The sequence below is a fragment of the Typopeltis vanoorti genome, chromosome 12, assembly GCF_054136105.1.
Source record: "Typopeltis vanoorti isolate ZY-2024b chromosome 12, IOZ_Tvanoo_1.0, whole genome shotgun sequence".
NCBI lineage: Eukaryota > Metazoa > Arthropoda > Arachnida > Uropygi > Thelyphonidae > Typopeltis > Typopeltis vanoorti.
This window is the reverse complement of record NC_143560.1, coordinates 42,443,625-42,466,606: the sequence shown is the minus strand read 5'-3', so window position 1 is coordinate 42,466,606 and position 22,982 is coordinate 42,443,625. Positions and strand designations below refer to the sequence as shown.

At 35.8% G+C, this 22,982-nt stretch overlaps 1 protein-coding gene across 3 annotated transcripts in view; it reads right to left on the bottom strand.

The window, feature by feature from the left end:
* Positions 1 to 22,982, bottom strand: part of Ssadh (succinic semialdehyde dehydrogenase) — a 260,476-nt gene that overhangs the window by 195,983 nt on the left and 41,511 nt on the right. For 2 of the 3 annotated variants that reach the window (XM_090401356.1, XM_090401359.1), the window contains exons 3-4: positions 17,314 to 17,436; positions 123 to 206 (exon numbers count right to left, since the gene is read on the bottom strand). In XM_090401356.1, the coding sequence (XP_090257482.1) occupies positions 123 to 206; positions 17,314 to 17,436 (207 nt within the window). The remainder of the gene's footprint in view (positions 1 to 122; positions 207 to 17,313; positions 17,437 to 22,982) is intronic. The other variant, XM_090401358.1, reaches the window with a different exon arrangement.

The window sequence follows — 22,982 nt, the reverse complement described above, 5'->3', positions numbered from 1 at the left end:
AATAAAGTAACTTCAGCTACAGATATTTTTAAAATATCACAACACAAAGATTTTACTTTCAGGTATCCACTCATTTACATGGTGTTTTTTATCCCTTATTATTGTAATTATTCAATACATACCATTTCAACAGTCATTAATCTGGCCAATTCATTCTGGTGTTTCATCTGCAGTTCATAAAGCTTTTTTAGAAATGAAGCTCGTTCCTGTTTAAAAATCAGATAAACATATCTAAAATTTGAGCAAAAACAACAAGAGCTCATAATGTTAACAAACACTGATTGCTAGTTCAAAACTACAAAAGTGAATTCCACTCAAAGAATACAATGATCTTTTCTCTGCTTTCATGGTAAAAGTCATGCTAACCTTTTCATAATATCACTTCCTTTCCCTAATGGTGATAAGAAGGGAGAAGAAATGAGAGAATAATAAAATGATAATAAACACCACCACAGGAGAATATTAATGAAAATTTTTTTCTTTAATATGATTTTTTTTGTTAATTAGTATTATAAGAGAATTTTCATATTTTTCATGGTTCATGTTTAGAATAAGGAATCTGCCATTTAGTAACACTGGAATTCTTGATCAATTAACAAGTACAGGTTTAAAGCTGAATTACTTCACTGTAATATGAACTTAATGGTCCCCACATTCTTTGGGAACACAGTAGTAATTTAATCCACAGCACCTGCAAAAACTGCAGCTTCTAGGATAACCAACTGTTCAGAACATTGTTTGGTCAGCTTGGATGGCAAAGCAGATAAGAGTCTCACCTTTTGAACATACAAACTATGAGTAAGCATCTGTTGTGGCACAAATTTTGTGAATACCTAGAAATTAAAGCAGCTGAAACTTCCAAAATTTTGATAGTTGCTGGCAATGTTCCTCCAACTTAAAAGGGCCAACTTTTCTGGTCGAATGGATTTATACTGGTTTCCATAAATTAAGAAACAAAGAGAAGAATCATGTAAACTCAAAAACTATGATGTTTTTTTATTCAATTCGGTGAAAGCAGTATGATACTCAAAAAGTAACAAACACAAAAATCGTAAAAAATAGTTTAATTCAATTACAAATAGGTACATGAGGACAATTATCAAAAACAAGAAGTAAAATGAGACCATCAAACTGTCTCAATAAGGAATATGGTTAACCCCTTACAGCAATACAGCACTCACAATGTTTCATACTGTTTATAATGGTGTCCAGGAGCCCAGTTGGTAATAACCATTGCTCCTGCAAAGCTCTTCTAAGTCTCCCCCCACCCCAAGGTTTTGTGGAGAGGGAAGTTTGCAGCAGCAACACATCTGCCTACACCCCAGACATACTCAATAGAATTAAGATCAGAATTATCATCTTGTAGGATAAATGTCTGACCCTATTGGACCTGCATCCAGATGAACATAGGATCCAGGATCTCATCTCTATAATAATAATAATTATAATAATAATAATAATTATTATTATTATACAGGCACCTTATTGGAGTCTGAATACTCATCACAGGAGACATAGATTATCCACACAATCTATCATATCTCTCATTGAACCCATTAACAGACAAAGTGCTAACAACTGACTCTGGCAACCAATTCCATTCATTCACAACTCCCCTCCCCAGCAAAAATTCTAGTCTTCACACACACTACTAACAAAACTATTACTCAACATCCAAGAATGACCTCTTGTTTTGCCCCACCTCTTTATTGATGTAAGTGGAAATGTTTCAAGTGCTGAAACATTTCCACTTACATCAATCCTATAAAACCCTTTAAGTAACTTAAATGTTTCTATCATATTCCCTATTTTTCACCTATCAACCAACTTCTGCAGTGAACATACACTCAATCTATCCTCATAGGGAACGTTCTACAGATCACTCACCATCTTGATTGCTCACCTCTGAATCCTCTCCACAGTTTCCTCATCCTCAAGAAACCCAGGAGACCAGACATGAGCACAATAATCCAGATGTGGACATATCATGGCTCTATAAAAAAAAATAACTTCCTTATCTGTACTTGTCAGTGTGTTTTTCAATAGCTAAGTAATCTTATGACCAACTTAACAACTGCAGCTATACGTCCTCTAAACTTTAACTCTGTCTACCACCATCCCTAAGATTTCTATCTTCATTCATATCCTGGAGTACAGTTCCATCAATGTGGTACACAGCATGTAATTATTTATTCAAAAATGCATAACTTTACATTTCTCCACACTAAACTGACATCCATTATCTTTTGCCCATACTGACAGCCTATTTAAATCATCCTGCAAGCTCTCCACATTGCCTTGATTCTCTCTGGCTCATAAGTTGCAGCAGTCATGGTTCTGCTAGGAAGAAAGTACAGATCAATGCAACTACCAAACAAGATGTCTCCCCAAATCATCATACTATCCCCAAAAAGTGTCCCTTTCTCAGAGCAGAGCATGACTCGTATCACATTGAGGAGCAAATCAGGACTTGTCTATAAACAAGTCCTTTTGTGTCCAGTTGACATGGAGCCTGGCCTGCTTCAAATGTTTATGGCATAGTAATAGAGTAATAGTAATAGGCTTTCTTATGGCATAGTAATAGGGACACACAGACTATAAGTCACCTAGCACTGATAGTTACTTTTGTGAAGCATTCTGTGCACATACCAATGTGCACAGAATGAAAGTTGGAAGCAGATACCAATGTTCCTGCAGCCAACACAAAGTCAGATAAATAGTTGATTTCGGTTACCACTCCTATTTCGGTAAGCAGATAATTGGAGATATCAGTCACCCAATGCAGTTGTAATCTATAGCTGAATGACCGTTCCCTTGTGTGATGGGGATAATTACCTGTCTACAATGTGATCAGATGAATCTAAATGTTTCTTAATCATTTGTCCTAGCCTGATCTCTGGTGAGAAAAACAAAACAAAACAGAACAACATTAAACAATTTCTACAGTCCCTTCGTACTGAGATTTGTTTTTGTATGGGGTTGTTCTGGTTACTATATGGGTTGAAGATGGGCATTCCACATTCTTGGAATAATTAATCCATCATGTTTGTTCAGATTTGGATGATGTTTTAGCATTTCACAAGCTTCTTTGAATTTTCTTTCAAACCAGGTTTTGGTGTGGTGTAGGGACTTAGTATTCATATTTTCTGATTGGAATGGTGCATCCTGTTTCCCCCTATGTAAGGCAGGTTACAGGTACATTGAATTTTGTAAACCCCTGGGTGGGTAAGGTATGGAAGAGGATCTTTGGAGGATCTAAGTAAATTTCTTAATTTTGCCAGGGGTTTGGAGGTTGTCTTGATGTTGTATTTAAGTAGTGTTCTATCTGTTTTTTCTGAAATGCCCCTAATATAGGGTATGGCTATGGCATTCTTGTAATCTCTTTTGCTTTTAGTGGCATTTTTATGGAGAATTTTGTAAACTGTTTTTTTTTTCTCTTTCTTTTTTTTATCATAGCCATTTTTTACCAATGTTTCGTTAATGATTTCAAATTCTTGGTTCTGATCTTGTTCATTAGAGCAAATTTTTATGGCTCTGTGTTTGAGTGTGCTGATGACTCCTAGTTTTTGTGTTGGATGGTGGTATGAATTTTTATGTATGTATTGGCCTGCATGTGTAGGTTTGCAGTAGACCATGAAGGAGAGGCAGCCTGAAGAAAGACGTGATGAGTGTGTGTCTAGAAAAGGAAGAGAGATGTTGTTTTCTATTTCGATGGTGAATTGAATATGTTTGTGTTGTAAAACACTGGCTTGAGTAACTGCTAAATTTTTGTGATCCTTGTGGATCTGTTCTCTCAACAAAGCTTTTTCCAAACGAGCATAAATATGGAGCATTTTGGCTGAAGTAAACTTCTTTATTTTAACGTGGTTCGGTATCAAATTGCTGTCTCTACATCATTTTAGAAAGGCTAGCCGATTAATTAACATAGAAACATGACTTTGGGTTTTAGGCCAGCCTAAAACCCAAAGTCTGGCTCAGGTATGTTGATGATATTTTTGCCAATTGGCCCCACAGTCGCAAAACAAGCCCGCAAAGCAGGCTTTCCCTCAGGCTGCCTCTCCTTCACGGTCTAGCACAAACCTACACATACAGGCCAATACATACATAAAAATTCATACCACCATCCAACACAAAAACTAGGAGTCATCAGCACACTCAAACACAGAGCCATAAAAATTTGCTCTAATGAACAAGATCAGAACCAAGAATTTGAAATCATTAATGAAACATTGGTAAAAAATGGCTACGATAAAAAAAAGAAAAGAAAAAAAACAGTTCATAAAATTCTCCATAAAAATGCGACTAAAAGCAAAAGAGATTACGAGAATGCCATACCCTATATTAGGGGCATTTCAGAAAAAACAGATAGAACACTACTTAAATACAACATCAAGACAACCTCCAAACCCCTGGCAAAATTAAGAAATTTACTTAGATCCTCCAAAGATCCTCTTCCATACCTTACCCACCCAGGGGTTTACAAAATTCAATGTACCTGTAACCTACCTTACATAAGGTAAACAGGCCGTAACATCCCAATCAGAAAAGATGAACACAAATGGTACATTTTTATGACTTACCATACCATAATGCTCCAAACATACCACAGAATTGACTGGAAAGGCACTAGGTCCCTACACCACACCAAAACCTGGTTTGAAAGAAAATTCAAAGAAGCTTGTGAAATGCTAAAACATCATCCAAATCTGAACAAAATTGATGGATTAATAATTTCAAGAATGTAGAGGACCCATCTTCAACCCATATAGCAACCAGAACAACCCCAGACAGAAGAAAATCTCAGTACGAAGGGACTGTAGAAATTGTTTAATGTAGTTCGGTTTTTTTCCTTTTTTCTCACCAGAGGTCAGGCTAGGATAAATGATTAACAAACATTTTGATTTATTTTACTTTTGTATAGTGCAGCAGCACGTAGCTTGTATATTGTATATAGGTATGTTCCAGATGATGACCTTAATACAGAGATCAAAACATCGATTGTTACTTGCTTAATGTTAAGAAGTAATTATTCTAAACGTGTGTTGTGTCTCCATAAATTCTTCACTATGTATGCCATTCTAAAGAAAATGCATTATAGCAAACTATCTACTACAACAAACTACATTAACAAGGCTGTTTTTGAGAGACCACTACCTTAAGCAGTATGTAGCAGAGGGCATGCGAAGATTAAGGATCATGGATTTGACCATCTCAAATCCATGATCCATTATTATGAGGTGTCGAATTTATCACTGGTTGGTCAGAACAACCATGAAGTCATTACCTGGGTGATGACCAGCTATATAAGGACTTTCCTATGGAAAAGATATATGCAGAACTACAAGACTTATGATTATGAAAAACTCAGGACATGTGGCTAAATCATGAAATGAGGAGTTGGGTTTAAAGGATTTCACAGTGTTATCTGGTAATATTTAAGAGTGTCTAGCAGAGGCAATGTCTAAATGTATTCCAGAGCTAGCAGGTTAATTAAGGTAGGTGTGAAATGGATGAAGATGTTACGCATCTAAAAGAAGAATGCATCAAAGAGGCAGCAAAAGATGAATGGTAATAATGAGCTGCATAATGGGTACAAAGAAAAGGGAAGGAGGATGACTTATTTAGTTTTATTCGTGTGGGGTTCCCCCTTTCCTCGACCATTATGCAGCTCATTATTACCACTCATCTTTTGCTGCCTCTACGATGCATTCTTCTTTTAGATGCATAACATCTTCATCCATTTCACACCTACCTTAAATAACCTGCTAGCTCTGGAATACAGTTAGACACTGCCTCTGCTAGACACTCTCAAATATTACCAGATAACACTGTGAAATCCTTTAAACCCAACTCCTCATTTCATGATTTAGCCACATGTCCTGAGTTTTTCATATGATTATGAAAAACTCAGGACTGGTTGAGCCCTCCAAATGAGGGATTAAGTATGTATTTTTTGACTGTAGCAGTGTGTGTTCACGGGGCCGGTTTGCCTGTTCTGAGGGACAAAATACCCGAGTTTCTGGGAGAAAAAACCCTCCACCTCCATATGAGACCTGCTAACTACCTTCAGTTGAAAGAGACCAGATAAAGATTCCTCACATCATGGATGGGAATCAGTAATTGAAAAAATTAAAAAATATAAACATAAATGGATGGAACACGTTCAAAGAATGAAAACAGAAAGATTACCAAAACAAGCCTTAAAGTACAAGCCATTAGGAAAAAGAAAACCAGGACATCCTCTTAAACGATTCAACGATGACTTCTAAGGCCGGAACAGGCCATACTAGGCCTAAATCCTTGATACGTATGATGATGATGATGATGGACGGGAATCGAACCCAGATCTTTCCGACCAAAGGGCTTCGTCTATACCAGTGGTGGTGAACCTTTTTATGTGCAAGTGCCAAAAGTTTATAAACTGAGTTGCTGTCATACCGGCGCATGCCAAAAATTTACAAATCAAGTTGCTGATGTGTTGGGTAGTTTTTAGTAGAGGAAAAATTAATAGAAAACTAATTAATTTATATTATATAATATTTTATAAATAATTATAATTTTATAAATATTTTATTTTACTCATAATATTTATATATAAATTTATAATATTATTCAGTGTAATATTGATTATTGTATTATTAAATTGATTTTAATGATGTTGGTTTGAAAGGAAAAAAAAAACGGTAGTTAGAAAAATATTTATGCATTGTAACTCGCCATGGAAGTCAGCTGAGCTAGGGAAGCAGCAGAAGGATGGCAACTTGTTGGCAAAATGCTTACTGTATTTACTCGAATATAACATGCCCACACGTATAACTCGCACCCCTGATTTTACTTTACGAAAAAATACATCAAAAAGTTTTGCATATTACCTCAGACATGAAAAATGTTTAAAAATGTTCACGTCGAGGCGATAGGCGGTAGTTTGTTACCACTCCCCGCTGAAACAACATGTCCTTCCCAACAGCCATTATACTGCAGATGGAAGAAAAACAAGTGTAGTTTTATTGTATCCCTGAATAAGGTACATAGGCTTTTGCAGTCCATGTAATATATTTCTCAACAAATAGTACGATTCATTAGTTAGAGAAGTTTTTATTCCAGCTGTCTCTAATTGCACTATTATTGTCCCCCTCCCACAGAAACTATGCTGTATAGACTCAAGCAAAAACCATATGTTGCACTTAAACACAGCATCTGCTGTTAACTGTCTTACTTTGGCCAAACAGGCAGGACAGTGAATATCAGAATTTCTGAACAGAAGGACTACATCCATTTTCACAAGTACAGCCATTCTGGTCTTGCAGACCATGCTCTGGATACACGCCACAGAATACGGTGGAAGAAAGCTACAGTAATACACCGTAGCAAATACAAATTCGAAAGACTATTTATGGAATCAGCCTCAGCCCTAAGAAACTCTCCAAATCTCAATAAATTTGGTTGTATGCAACTGCCCCAAATTTGGGAGGCTTACATCAGCAGACCTTCAGCCCAACGGCCAAGAACACCTACTTAGCCCGCTAGAGAGCACCATCAGGACATTTAGGAGAACAATAGCTTCATCTCTTCATTCTCAGTTACTGTGTTGTAGTGCCTTCATGCACGTACCTTTTTTGCAAGTTCATTTTGAAGATGGCAACGTTACGTTGCCGAAATATCGGAAATATTTATTAAAGTGTAATTTAATTTATATTCGTACCTACGTTGTTCAATTTCTTGAGTGATTTAATAATGCATAACCAACGTATAAGCCTGTCTACGAGAATTAACATCATCCACGGAGATAGCATCCACGCACAGAAGGCATCATCCACGCACAGAAGGCTCGCCAATACGGTAAAATGAAGTTGTCTAGACAATTAAATCATCTAACTTTCCTAAAATGTTGCTGGGATAATCAGGTAATCCCGAACTGTGTAAAATTCAAGCACCATTTTGTTTCACAAAAAGCTCTCTGTATATATAATCACGCCAGCTACGAGTTGTTTCGTGAACAAATCACCGCCATGTGGTTTTTCTTAGCAGACATTAACGAAGCTATTCGTGCCTTCAAAGAAGAGCTTTCGTGCACTTTAAATCATGAGCTTTGGTCAATTTTACATGACGTCTCGTGTACCACTGCAGACAAAGAATTTGAAAAAATATTAGGCCGACAGATGAAAAAATTCAAAAAATTAAAAAAGAACTCTATCGTCAATCCAAAACTTCCTACCAACACCGTAATCAACCTTTCTTCAGTCACCCTGAAGCACTCAATGCACTTTCACGTGGTCACAACTTCGCCATTGCTCCCAGATAAATACCTAGTGAGGATATTATGATCAAGATTGAATGCGGAATCTGCCACCTTCCACATCAAATCACCAACAGTGTAAGACTGGATGTAGTTTGTGTCCTCTCCAAAGCAAGACCACCAAAAACCAACATATCCAACAAGGAATATAAAGCTCTGCAGGAAATGAGGAATAATAAAGAATTAGTTATCACCAAAGCGAATAAGGGAAATGCAACTGTAGTATTAACCAAAAGGACTACACAGGTAAGCTTAATGCTCTTCTATTAGATAGGGCTACTTACCACTCCATCGAATATCCGCTCCACTAAAGACCAACCACTTCCCCTAGACCTACCTGGTGTATACCAGGTCCCTTGCAGCTGTAAACTGTCTTACTTTGGCCAAACATGCAGGACAGTGAATATCAGGATTTCTGAAAACAAGGACTACCTCCGTTTTCACAAGTACAGCCATTCTGGTCTTGCAGACCATGCTCTGGATACACGCCACAGAATACGGTGGAAGAAAGCTACAGTAATACATCATAGCAAATACAAATTCTAAAGACTATTTATGGAATCAGCCTTAGCCCTAAGAAACTCTCCAAATCTCAATAAATTTGGTTGTATGCGACTGTCCCAAATTTTGGAGGCTTACATCAGCAGACCTTCAGCCCAATGGCCAAGAACACCTACTTAGCCTGCTAGAGGGCACCATCAGGATTTTTAGGAGAACAATAGCTTCATCTCTTCGTTCTCAGTTACTGTGTTGTAGTGCCTACGTGCACGTGCCTTTTTTTGTAATATTCCTTTTGAAGATGGCAACGTGATGCCGAAATATTGGAAATATTTATTAAAGTGTAATTTAATTTATATTCGTATTTATGTTGTTCAATTCCTTAAGTGATTTAATAATAACTAACTAAAATCTATTGTCCAATTTTTCAACTATATGAAATAAGTGTTTGTTTTATTGCATTTGAAATTCTCGATGTCATTCATTAGGACAGATCACAATGGCTAACTTCAAATAAAATTCTATCATGAATTGAAACACGCCATATAATTACGGTGATCATACGTCCTTTATTTAAGAGGGCAGTCCTTAATTTCACTGCTCTGTCCTTTAAATTTTTTTTTTCTGAAATGGCCATTTTGTCCTTTATTTTGTGAATTGAAATAGTAAATTGAATATTGATGTCAACATATTTAAAGATGCAATTCATAAATTTTACCAAACCTGCATTGATTATTTAAATAACTGGGACAGCTATTTCGTGGAAATGGAAGTATTTGAATGGGTCCTACTATGAGAAATTCCTCTGAATGCAAAGATCGAGGAAAGTGTTTTGTTCACTTCCAGTCACTGGTACTTAAACATAAATGACGGCGAACTATTTGATGAAGTTTTATGTATTAAAAGTTATGTCACCAGTGAAAGGATCGAAGAATGGCGACAAAATGACGAGTCCTGCCGATGTAGATAGGTTGAAAATTTTAAATATTTCGCAGATAAACATGTATCTTTTAAAAACATTTTAAAAATCGTTGAATTTTGCTTATATCTCCCTGGACTGAAGAGTATTTTCATTACTGAACAATATGTGAACCAGTGGAAAAAAACAATTAAAAATCAAAACATTGAAAGCATGCATTTATACCAAATGGAACTTTGACATGAATTGTATACAGTTTTATGAATTTTTAAAACACAAACGTCATTTATTAAAAAAAAAGTTCATTCTTGTGAAAAGTATTAAAATTAATTTTTTTTTAAAGTAATAATATGATTGTTTAAAATGCTATGTATATGCTTATATTTTACAATAAACATTATAAAGCTTTTTAGTTTTAGTGAAACAAATAAACACAACCTTTTTTTTTTTTTATTATGAAACAATTTTTGATTTGTCCTTTATTTTCTCCAAAAAAAAATATGGTCGCTATGCATGTAATGCACGTGCGAGTTCAACTGCCAGCTCAAAAGCAAACAAACAGGAATAAAATTCAACCAAGGGTTGAAACTTTGTGTGAGTTGAGCCTGCCGGTAATGAGAAGGTCCGTCGGAACGATAAACGACACCCTGTCGTGAACGTGTTAAAACTAAGAAATATATAGCAAATGTTGTTATGACAGTTTCAGATGTTATGGAATTCAGTTGAATAGAATTAGCATTTCAGCTCAACACTTGTCGGTTGCCTTTGTTTTGGGGTCACATGACCTTTTATTAATACCGCACAATCATGTGCGCATCTTCAAAGCTGCTCTCTCGTGTAAAACAAAATTTAACTTGTACATATTGTAATAATTTAAAAAAAAAAAGTTGAATTTATAAGTGTATAAAAGGATATCTTCTGTAAATCGTTGACGTGCCATAGGTTCGCCACCTATGGTCTATACTGACTGAGCTACAGAGGCACTACACTCACTTAGCAAGGATGGTAAATGTGCAATATGAGCAGCACTTAGCTAATGAGGGCAAAAACATCCAAAGGAGTTCTTTCAATATGCAGCCAGTAGAAGAAAGAAAGAATGATTAAGAAAGGATGATATAGGTCGAATATAATTGAGATATTAAATGAGCAGTTCATGAAAGTATGTTGTCTGTCCTTGTGAATGTGACATTATACAGAACTACTTGAGTGCAGGACAAGTGGAGGAGAATTGATGGTGAGTGAGGAGGCATATGGAGAATTAAGTAAACTTGATTATAATAACACTGTGGAACTTTATGATATATCAAGATGTCTTTTGAGGGAACGTTCCAGGGAGCTGACCTCTGCCTTGATATACTTGTTTCATATAGGAGATGACATGATTATAAGGGAGATGACAAGACAAGTTTCAAATTATTAGCCAACCTGTACATGGAGTTATGGTTTAAGTGTTGGAGAGGTTAGTGTGGACCAAAATAGAGAACCGGATTGACAACAGTAGCATTCTCTTTGATGGATAACAGGAGTTTGGTAAAGGAAAATCACGTTTTAGCAATCTACTTATTACAATAAGGCAACAAGTGCATTGGATAAGGGAAATGCATGAACAGTGGTATACTTACATCTTGCAAAGGCCTTTGATAAACTCCCACATTACAAGTTGATAATTAAAAATGGATGAGGTTGGATAACAGTTTAGTGCATTGGATTGGAGATTTGCTATATGATTGGTATCAACAAGTTGTGTATAGTGGAGGTGGGAGGAAGAAGAACAATGTCTCAGAATAGGAAAGTCAATAGTGGTGTGTCTTAAGGATCTGTTTTGGACCATTACTGTTTAACTTGCATGTTAATCATATTGGGAAAGGTTTTAATGGTGATATGCAGTAGCCTGCAGATGATGCAAAGTTGGAAAGAACTGCAAGAAGGAGAAGAGCAGATTTGGTTTTTCAAAAAGACTTTCTATTCAAGTCTTCTTGAAAAACCAAATGAACAAATGGATAAGTGAGTGGGGGGTTACCAGTTCAATGTTGCAAAGTATAAAATTTAAAATGTTGGGAAACAAAGATGGGATGCAAAGGATACAATTATTGAGGATATCTTGGAAAAGTGAATCAAATAAGAGATGTGAAATGATGGTGGATAAGGACCTAAAATTTTGGGAACACACTGCTAAAATTGTCAGGACAACATAGATTCTGACAATAATGCAGGGGACACTGACGCGTAGAAGTAAGATAATTCCAAGAGCCTATTCATGCTACAGATGGACAGGTATGCAATTTGGTCACCTGGTTTTCGAACAGATGAAGAGATATTCGAAAGAGTCCAGAGATGATTGACAAAGGTGGTTTCTGGTCTCTGGAATGTTGAATATGAAGAGAGGTTGAGAAAATGCAATTTGCAGAGTTGGACTAACAGATATGATAAATATATAAGTTGGTAAGGTGATTATTACTAGATTAACACAAATTTTTCACAGAATGGGAGGAGAAGTGGGTTGTATAAAGGAGAAGAAGTTGTATAAAAAGGGTGTGAGCAATGAGAAGTTATTTTTTTCTCGGAGAGTGATTGAAACACATTGCCTGAGAGTGTGATGAGTGTAGAAATGGTGAACATTTAAGGCATGGTTTGATGAGCTGTGTGTACATGTGCGAGAGAGATTTTCCACGATGAGTCTTGACTCCATGAAGAACCTGAACTAAGTAAGTTTTAAGAGCTAAGGGTGATCCAAAAGTTGCCAAAATTTTATCATGATATTTTATTTATTTACTTTTCACAATAAATAATATCAGTGTTAGATCAGTCATTTATGTTCAATGCTCAAGAGTTTGTGTTTTGAATGAGTAGCCAAAATCATGTAATTTAATAACTTTTTACAAATTTGAACCAGTTAACAAGACAATCAAAGCAGTACACTGTGCTGATAGAGAAATGTTTGCTGATGCCAAGGATGAATATTTCAGCAAAAAAACTGTTACCTGTCACACAGTGGATCAAGCCAGATAAAACAATACTTTTAATCCCAGTAAGAATTTCATCTGAGAATGTTAAGTACATTGAGTGGAAATTTGAGATCACAGCTCTGTGCAAGCATTACCTGATATTGATAGATTAACAGCATGTGATCCTCCTATTTGAGGATCACAAACTTACTTTTAATCAATTAATGCCAAACTACATCCAAGAATTCAGACAAGAAAAAATTCAAGAAGCTGTAGATGGAACTTCTCCCTCATTTAGCATCCAATCCAAAAATAATACCATCTGATTATTGCAACATTTGATGGCTTACTTCCTAAAGTAATGGCACTTTGTAGGTTGAAACCAAGTATCAGGAAGTTTTTCACCTTTAAGGACTAGATAACATAGAAAGATTAAACCTCTTGCAGAGAGAGAGACAGAGAAAGAGAGATGGATGGATTAATGTATAGAAAATAATGGCTTATGTTTTGTTGAATAAAGTCTTTCAAACGTGAAGTTAAAATGTCAAAATTCCAAAACGTTTAGATTACCTTTGTAAGCCTCATGACTACCAATATTTCATGTAGCATTTCATTCACATTGATTTTTAAAAGTAGGCTGTTCTGTGCCACATTTTTCATTCATCATCCATCATCAAATTCCTGATATATACCCTCAAAGGGTGTACAGGATATGATAGTACATGAAAAATTTACATCATTACTAACTTCCTATCTACAATTTTCCTCCAAATCACCATGTTAAATGTCAAGACTCCAATATTATCAGGTCTTATATTTCTGTCTTCTAAGGCACTTTTTACTGTATCAATCCACCTATATCTTGGTCTTCCTCTGGGTCGTTTTGCTGCCAACCTGGCAGAGAACACTTGTTTTGTTAATCTTTCCTCTCCCATTCTGCTTAAATGACCATACCACCTGAGATTAGCTCTGCTAATGCATTCCTGGATGCTGACAATATCCAGTACTTTCCTAATATCCTCATTTTTAATATGATATTTCCATTGATGCCATCTGTTCATGCCCTCTACTCTTTCTCAGGACTCTCATATCTGCAGTTTCTAGTCTTTGGTTAAGTGTTTTACTTCTAACCCAGCTCTCAGATCCACAAGTTAAAATTGGTTTAAACACTGTCTTGTACACAGTGTTTAAACCAATTTAGTGTTTTGGCTAAATTTCTCTCTAATTCCATAAAAATTTATTCAGTTGACTTCCTACCATACCAGCTTTGTTGATTCTGTTCTATTTCCATATTTAACTTACCATCTTCACGAAAAATCTTGCCTAAGTAGCTGAAATGTTTTACTTGTTCTATAAGTCTCCATTCACAATGCAGTTGATATTTTCAATGTTTCTGCCTATTTTCATTGTCTTTGTCTTTTTAATGCTGACCTTCATACCATATCTATTACAACAGTTATTCAATTTAGTCATGGAATCTTGCAGACTTGTAGCAGATTTATTTAGAAGTATAATGTCATCTGCATAAAGCAAAGAGCTGAGATTAACACCTCCAATTTTGATATCAGGTTTACCACTTTCCTTTATAATGTGATCAGTATAGATAATGAATAAGAGAGGGGATAATGACACCAGATTTAACATTAAACCATCTTCCTGTACTTCCTTCAATTCTAACTGCTGACTTACAACTCAAATAAAGACTAAGTATTGCTTGATATAATGCCCCATTAACACCACATAATTGTAGCAGTTTGGAATAGCTTCTCTCTTGGAACCTCGTCATATGCCTTTTCCAGATCTACAAAACTTAAATACAGATCTTTGTTATATTCCCATGATTTCTCAACTATCTGTCGTAAAGTGAAAATCCGATCCTGACAGCCTCTATTTGGCCTGAATCCAGTTTGTTCTTCACCAAGCTTCTCTTCCACAATCTTTCTCAACCATTTCTCAAGTATACTTGCATATATCTTACCAGGAACACTCAGTAATGAAATGCCTCTGTAATTATCACATTCAGTTTTATATTCCTTTTTATATATGGGTACTATGAGAGCTCTACTCCAATCATCTGGAATTCGTCCCTCAGTCCAGGCCTTCTGAACTATGCAGTGCAGCCACTGTAAGACTTTTATACCTCCATACTTGAGCATTTCTGGTCGAATATCATTTACTCCTGCTGCCTTTCCACATTTCAGGCTTTTGATGGCTTTTTTTACTTCAAGTATGGATATGTATTCCTGACTGCATGCCTGGTCAGTGTTTTTTACCATTGTGCTGTCATCACTGCTTGTTTCAATTAGCAGTTTTTTGAAGTAATTACTACATGCTTCAAGGATATCTTTTTCTTCTGTTTTCATGTCACCTTTATCATCTCCAATTCCTTTTACAGCACTCTTTCCTCTATTTCTGAGCTTCTTCAACAACCTCCAGAATATCTCGCCACTTCTTGATATTTATTTTCTATGTTCTTGCCAAAGCCCTCCCATGACTTTTGTTTAGCCAATTTTACACAGTGTTTAGCTTTCTTATATTTGTCTCTGTATTCTCAAAGAGCACAAGCTGACTAATTTGCCAGGAACTTTTGATATGCTTTCTTCTTTTCCTTCACTGCCTCTTTAACTTCCTGTGTCCACCATGGAGTTCTGATTTTTCTATCCTTGCACACAACCTCACCACATGTCTCTCTGGCTGAATCAATCAATGTTTTCTTCAGGGCTTGCCAGTGAATCTCCAACGTTTGGTTTCTGCTCTCAAACTCTTTCATTTTTTTCTTGAATAATATTTGTGTATTTCACTCTACAGTTCACATCTGAGAGCTGCTCAACTTTTATTCTCTTTAAAACGTTCTTACATGTTCTTCTTTTCAATATGAAATTCAATTTTATCCTGCTCAAGACTAAATGGTGATCACTTCCAATTTAAAATCCTCTGTACACTCTGGTGTCCTGAACAATAACATAGTCAATGAGACTTTTCTTATTCCTTGCCTTTTCTCTCCATGTGAATTTGTGTACATTTTTGTGTTGGAACACTGTGTTAGTAATAACCAGTCCATGTCCTGAGCAGAAATCCAACAGGTATTTGCCATTATTATTAGCTTTGCTCTTTTCTCCAAATTTTCCCAAAATATTTTTGTATGTCTGACAATCATTTCCTACTATGCTATTTAGATCCCCCACAAGGACCAACTTTTCATTTTTCATTGTGTCAGTTGCTTTTTCTAAAGCCTCAAAAAATTCCTCCACTTCTACCTTAGTAGAACCTTCTGTGGGACCATAGGCACAAATTAGTCTCATTGTCCAGTTCCCCATTCTCATATTTGCCCACATTACTCTACTTGAGACTGACTGCCATTCAAGAAGATGAGCCTCGTATTTTGTGTTGAATACTATGGCTACTCCTTTTCCTTGATTGTCATTGCCTGAATATAACATTTTGTATTTATTGCTCAGAAAGATCTCACCAGTTTTTGTCTTTTTTGTTTCAGTCACCCCTATTATGTCGATTTGGTACTTAACCAATTCCTCAGTGGCTCCATTTCTTTGCCATTCAGGCTTCTTATGTTGATAGTACCGATCTTGAACTCTGGCAATGTTGAGTTGGGGTAAGTTTTAAGATTCGTTCCAGTAGTTGACTTTTCACTGTTTGTACTTGTTCTCTGGCGAAAACAACGGTGGGGGGCTTTTTTTAACCGGGTGATGCCCCAGCCAGCATGAAATTCTGTCATGTTTTACCATCATTTGAAATTTTGGTTTAAGCCAATAAGAATACAATTTGGTCGGCTAAATCCCAAATTGCTGTGCCACATTTTTATCTTTTTAATATTAAAAACATAAAATGTTACACATAAAAACATGAATTAGCACACATAATAAAATGCAACAGATAAATAATCTGAAAGGTTCTGACATCTATTAAAAGGAAAACATTCTGGATGCACAGTTTCTCAAAATGAAGTATTAGCTGAAATGAATAATGACATTGTCTTCGGTGAAACTCTCCGTATAGTTAACCTACAGGAACCAAAGCATAAGTTGTTACAGCAGATGGTGAAATGCCTTTAAAACAACATTACAACTATGGAATTTCACTGAGGATTTAATATTTTGTCATAACGAATGTTCTGATATGGTAAGGGTTAACTATAAAAAAGATCTAATTGTTTACATTTGAAATGGTGATTAGAGAAGATATCCTAGGCATGTCAAATTCACTGGATACAAGCTCGGACTTGTGATCAACTTTCAGCCATTCATTGTATCCTGTTATAAATCCTCTATATTGACCAGACAGTTTTTATGGGTTAATTTCATTTTTTCATTCCAGCTTAAAAAAAATTTTAAAGGTCTCATGATGCTAAACACATATCAAATTAAAGTAAATATGTCAAGGCAATTCAGCAAATAATTTTTTAAAGATGTTCCCAAAAGTGCCAGGAATGCTGGATTTCAAGATGTTTACTTGAAGAATGCATAACTAAGTCTTAACATTTTTGTTGTACAAAGTAAATGTAGGGGTTTTTTTTGCAAGACAGATTACATCTTCAAAAGATGCAATAATAAGATATGTTCTACATAAAAGTATGGATTAAACACAATTCCTCTACAGAGAAAACTGTTGAAATTTTCATAATATTCATAAATTGTTACCTTTGCAGGTATAAACCCCCAAGAACTGAATGCATTATAAGCACTCTTAATTGCATCCTCTGTATCTTCTGTTCCACAGTCAGGTACAGCACCTATTTCTTCACCAGTAGATGGATTGTAAACCTAGAAATGAACAAAGCTGAATTTAAAAAATTTTATATAATCCTGTATCTTATGGTATATTTTTTATGTAACACTTTCTCGAAGCAAAGCATATATATATATTTCATGATTTTAAATATTGTTTAAATGAAATGAAAAGGTATAACTTTTTAATTAATAATTAATAAAACATGTAACATCTATAGTTAGCATCATCGTCTTAGGTTATTACACACTGGAATTTTTAATAAGATTCACTGTAATATAATTAAGGACAAAATAAATATAAAACAATAAAAACCACATCTAGAATCTTTCCATTTCACATTTTTCCGAAGCATGCTCAATGGCTAGTCACAGCTAAGTAATTTGGCTTCTTTGAAACCTAATTAAAGCTCTGATAGGGTGGCTAACCCTATATGCATGTCATATGGGTATATTATAAATTAAAGATACCAAGAAATTATATACTTGGTTTAATCCTTTATCCAAGTGTTAAGCAAACAAAGTTTGCGCTTGAAGTATTTTCAGGACTGGGGCAACTCTCGTGGTAAAGGTGGTATTGACTTCACATCACTTGCCTTAGTATCCCATAATGCAAAGCACATCTCCTTGCAGACATGTATAATACTATGAATTATGGGAAGGGTCAAGACTGGTTTCAACCATTATTGAGGTTTCTTCAGTGGGAGTCAGGGTGACCACCCAGCAAAAATATTTCGTACCAACTTATGCAGGAAAAAAAGGTACTACATTTTTATTTGCTTTCGTTTCATTCTATTTAGGGCATTTTAATATTACTACCTTATTATCATAGATGAACTCAATGTAAAACCGCTAAATTAATACATGTACGAAAAGGAAAAAAGTCAAAACTCACCTCACTGTGAATATGTCATTTGTGAATCCAAGAGCTGCAGTTGTCAATAATCATAACAGAAGTCCCAATTGTAACTCTAGCACTTAACATGTGTATTAATTTACCATATAATTTTAGTCTCGTTTTAGTGTTTAAAATAATGTAACATTAAATTTTCAGTTATTTAATATGCTATTTACATATATATATATACAGGGGTTCACACTCACAAGAAAAACACTTGAAGTATTTATTCGTTATTTTTAGCAGATTTTGCTAAATTAATTAACTCTTCAGAAATAGTAGAATCTGTAGTTGATGAATGTTTCAATTTTTCTTTTGTTAAAAGGAGTCCATTCATCAAGGGAGATTGAAGTTGATTTCTTATTTTATTTTTATTTAATGTCACTGCTGAAAATATTCTTTCAGTTGCTGCTGATGAATGAGGGAAGCAAAGTACAGCTTTAACTAATGTTGTTAAATTAGGAAACATTTGTTCTCCTACAGCATTTTTCAGTTCAAAAAATTTATTCCAAAAAACCATGAATTCTTGACCTTTTTTTCAATGCTGCTACAGTTTTCAATAGTTGTCATTCTCTATCAAACTCTTCATAATGCTCCTAGATATACATTTTCTGTTTAAAAACTGATCATTGTCGGCTGGATTTATCTTTTCAATGGGGTCCAACTTACGCTGTGCATCAACAAAAGGTGGTTACTAATATTAAAATATTTAATTTTTTCCACTTGTTTTCATTGTTGTAATGATCGTGCGAGAAGTGTTTGAATAGAAGAATATATTTTCATTGGCTAATGCCAGTCAGATTGCGTGAGTATGGGATCGGAGGGGGAGAGAAGGGTAGTGAACAGTGCGAGGGGGAGGGGAAAAGTATAAATCATGCTTCTGTCATTGAATGTGACATATGGGGAGGTGTGAGAAGAGAAAAATATTAAACTCATATGTCTAACTCTCATGTTGCTGTTATTGTTATTATTCTGAAGGAAGAAAATACTAGATCTAGTACTAGAAACGTACTAGAACAAAATTTATAAAAAGTACTAGATCTAGTACAAAAGTACTAGTGGTGGTCACCCTGGCAGGAGCCAGACCTGGAGGTGAAACAAGGTTGAAGTAATGCAGAAGTCATATTTTCATATGCGAGTTGCCAAAAGGTGCAACACCTTATTATTAAATTACTCTGGATTAGAGAAAGGTTGTTGGAAGTTTTTTCACTTGGTTATACTATAAATTAAAGACACCAAGAAATTATATACTTGGTTTAATCCTTTATCCAAGTGTAAGCAAACAAAGTTTGCACCCGAAGTTTTCAGGACTGGGGCAAGTATAACTAAGTGAAAAAACTTCCAACAACCTTTCTCTAATCCAGAGTAATTTAATAATAAGGTGTGACACGTTTCGGCAACTCGCATATGAAAATATGACTTCTGCATTACCTCAACCTTAGAATCACCTCCGTGTCTGGCTCGCACTGAAGAGACCTCAATAAAGGTCGAAACCGGTCTGGGTAGTGATCCTTCTTGTCACTACCCAGAGACAAGAAGGGTCACTACCCAGGTTGGCCGAGTGGTTAGCATATCTGCTCTCCAGCCAAAAGGTTGCGGGTTTGAATCCTGCTGTGAGCATGGATGTTTGCGATTGTCTGTGAAAATACTAGTGGTGCTGGTTGGCGGTATATGCTGCTGGTGTAGAAGATGAAAGTAGTTGTAGTTGATGGATCTGAGTGGTGGAGACGGAGAGTTATGGAGTAGGTGCTCTCCCGCGATGAGCCTTTGGACTCCCTGTAGGTCTTATGTAATAATAATAACAACAATAATTATATATGGCCACAAAAAGATGTGCTTTGCATTATGGGATACTAAGGCAAATGATGTGAAGTCATACCACCTTTACCACGAGTTGCCCCAGTCCTGAAAATAAGTTCAGGCGCAAACTTTGTTTGCTTACACTTGGATAAAGGATTAAACCAAGGATACAATTTCTTGGTATCTTTAATTTATATACATGTCATATTTTGGCTATCAATTGCATGGATTCTTCTAGCCAGTTTGCCTGTTTTGTAGAATGAAAAACCCCTTCAGCTTGAACTGAAAAGTCCTGATAAAGGATATTAAAGAGCATAAAGTTCAGATTAAAGGATATTGTTGAAACCAAAGGAACTACAAAAACTATTCTACAATTTTATCCATTTGTGGTAAAATTGTGTATTGAATATTGCAAAGCTATATCCATCTAATATCGATCTGGTTTTAGAATTACTAATAACCAACTCCTTATCAAATATCAAGCTATAGTACAAATTACAACTGGAATATGAAGGTCCACCCATCCTTCATGCAAAAAAGCCACTTCTCACCCTCCTAAACACCTCCTTTCGACTTCCAAGGATAACCTATTGTCCTTGTTCCTTCCCTTTGCTCTATTATATGAAAAATCTCTCTTATATCAACCCTGTAAATACCTCTCAACAGTCGAAATGTCTTGATCGTGTCAACCTTTCATCTTCAATTTACTAAATCATACGATTTGCATACCCTCGTAACTAACATCCCACTCCTGACATTTTTTAACCGCTCCTGATTGGCACAACTGGTTAGCACACAGTGCTTATAAGATAGTACTTGTAAGAGGATTGTGCATTTAAGCCTCAACTGGAGAAGCTAACCTTTTGTACAAGGTACAGGCAAGACGGGTAATCTGTATAGTGCTGAAGCAAACCAAATCATTGAATTACTGAGCAAACATTTTTCAAGGGTATACCATGCAGGTGGTGATGCTGAAATATCAGATGTAACACTGACTGATGGGAACATAGAGGTTGAAGTAATGGAGGTGTTTAGAATATTGCAGAACAACACAGCGATGGGATTAGATGGCATATTAGCCCATGTATTACAAGAATGTGCACGGAAATTATCAGCTCCTCTGACCAACTGTTTAATTTAAGCCTCAGTACTGGGAAGGTGCCAATGGAGTGGAAAGAGAGAAAATAGTCCCACTGTAACAATTTGGCCCAGAGACTGAATTAGTAAATTATAGACTAATCAACATCTCAGGAGTGTGGTTAAGATACTGGAGAAATTGGTAAAAGACAGAATTCAGGACTGGATGGATAGGAAGATAATACTTGATAAGGGGCAACATGGATTTGCGAAGAGTAGGTCTTGCCTTTGTAATCTGCTTACTTTTTATAGCAAATTTTTATAGCTTATCCAACAATGGAGTTGGATAAGGGAATGGCTACTCGGTGATATTGCTAGAGTTTGCCAAGACATTTGACATGATTCTACATAGAAGTCTGGTGCATAAATTGGAGTAAATGGGAGATGGATATGAATCTGGTGATTTGGATTAGAGGGAGGTTAATGGATAGAGCAGATTATGCAGGAATTGAGTCCTGCCTTCTCCTGGACTCAATTCCTGCATAATCTGCTCTATCTAGTAACGAACTAGTAATGTTCCATAGAACTCAGTACTTGGTCTTCTGTTGTTTAATTTATACATTAATGATATAAGAAATGATTTGATGGGAAATATACAGTTGTTTGTTGATGCAATACTGGGAAGAGTGATGGTAAATAAATGTCATGTAGTGATCGTGCAAGATGACTGAAATAGACTAGCAATGTGACTAAGTTCTGAAACAGAACTTAGTCACAAGTTGATGGAACTTGTGATTAAGTTCCATCAACTTAGTCACAAGCTGTGTACTAAGTTGATGGAACTGAAATAGGACTTGGGGATGATTGTGGACAGAGAAGTGAAGTTTAGAGGGCATACTGCAAAGGTAGCCAAACACACTACATCAGATTATGTGGTTGCTGAAGAACACACTAAAACAAGGATAGAGAAGATTGTTTCCCTATATAAGTTTTTAATAAGGCCACATCTGGATCCTGCATGCAGATATGGACACCACACCAAGATTCTGTGGGGATGAAGAAGTGGTGGAGGGGGGATCCACTGCAAGTGACAAAGATTGCAGCAGGTCTATGGAATGCTCTGCAGATAACTAAATATTTCCTTGCAACCCAGTGACAATATCATTAACATATAGATTAACTAGCAATGGTCCTTGTGCTAAATCCTGTGGAATCCCACTTGTGACTGTCCTATTCCTTGATACTTCTCCCCACCCCATTACACAACTCTCTGATATCTGTCGGCATCAATTTCCAACCTAATTCACCATCCTGATACCTAACCCCATGTGCTGCAACTGAAATATCAGCTTATGTGGCATCCTATCAAATGCCTTTGAAAAAACATAGTATAAGCCTTTCCCTCATCACTTTATCACAAAATAAAAGCAATTACTGAACACTGGTTTCCATGATGCTCTTCACAGATGTTATCCTCATCTGTTCAATTTTGTATGCAGTCTCTCACTAATATCTCCAAAATTTTAACTACAGAAGAAATACAAACTGGTCTATAGCCTGATGCCTACATTCTATCACCAGTACCCTTAACACTATCTTATCCCCCATCCACTCACTGGGTTAAACTGGAATAATATAACAATTATAAGTCACTTACATCATTTCCAACTTCCTTGGAGCAATAGATATAAATAGGCAAATTAAAGAAGAAAAGAGAGAAAGATGTGAAACCAAAACCAGATCATGAACTATTCTAGCATTTGTCCCGATAACAATTATGATGCTATTAATGAATACTATGGATATA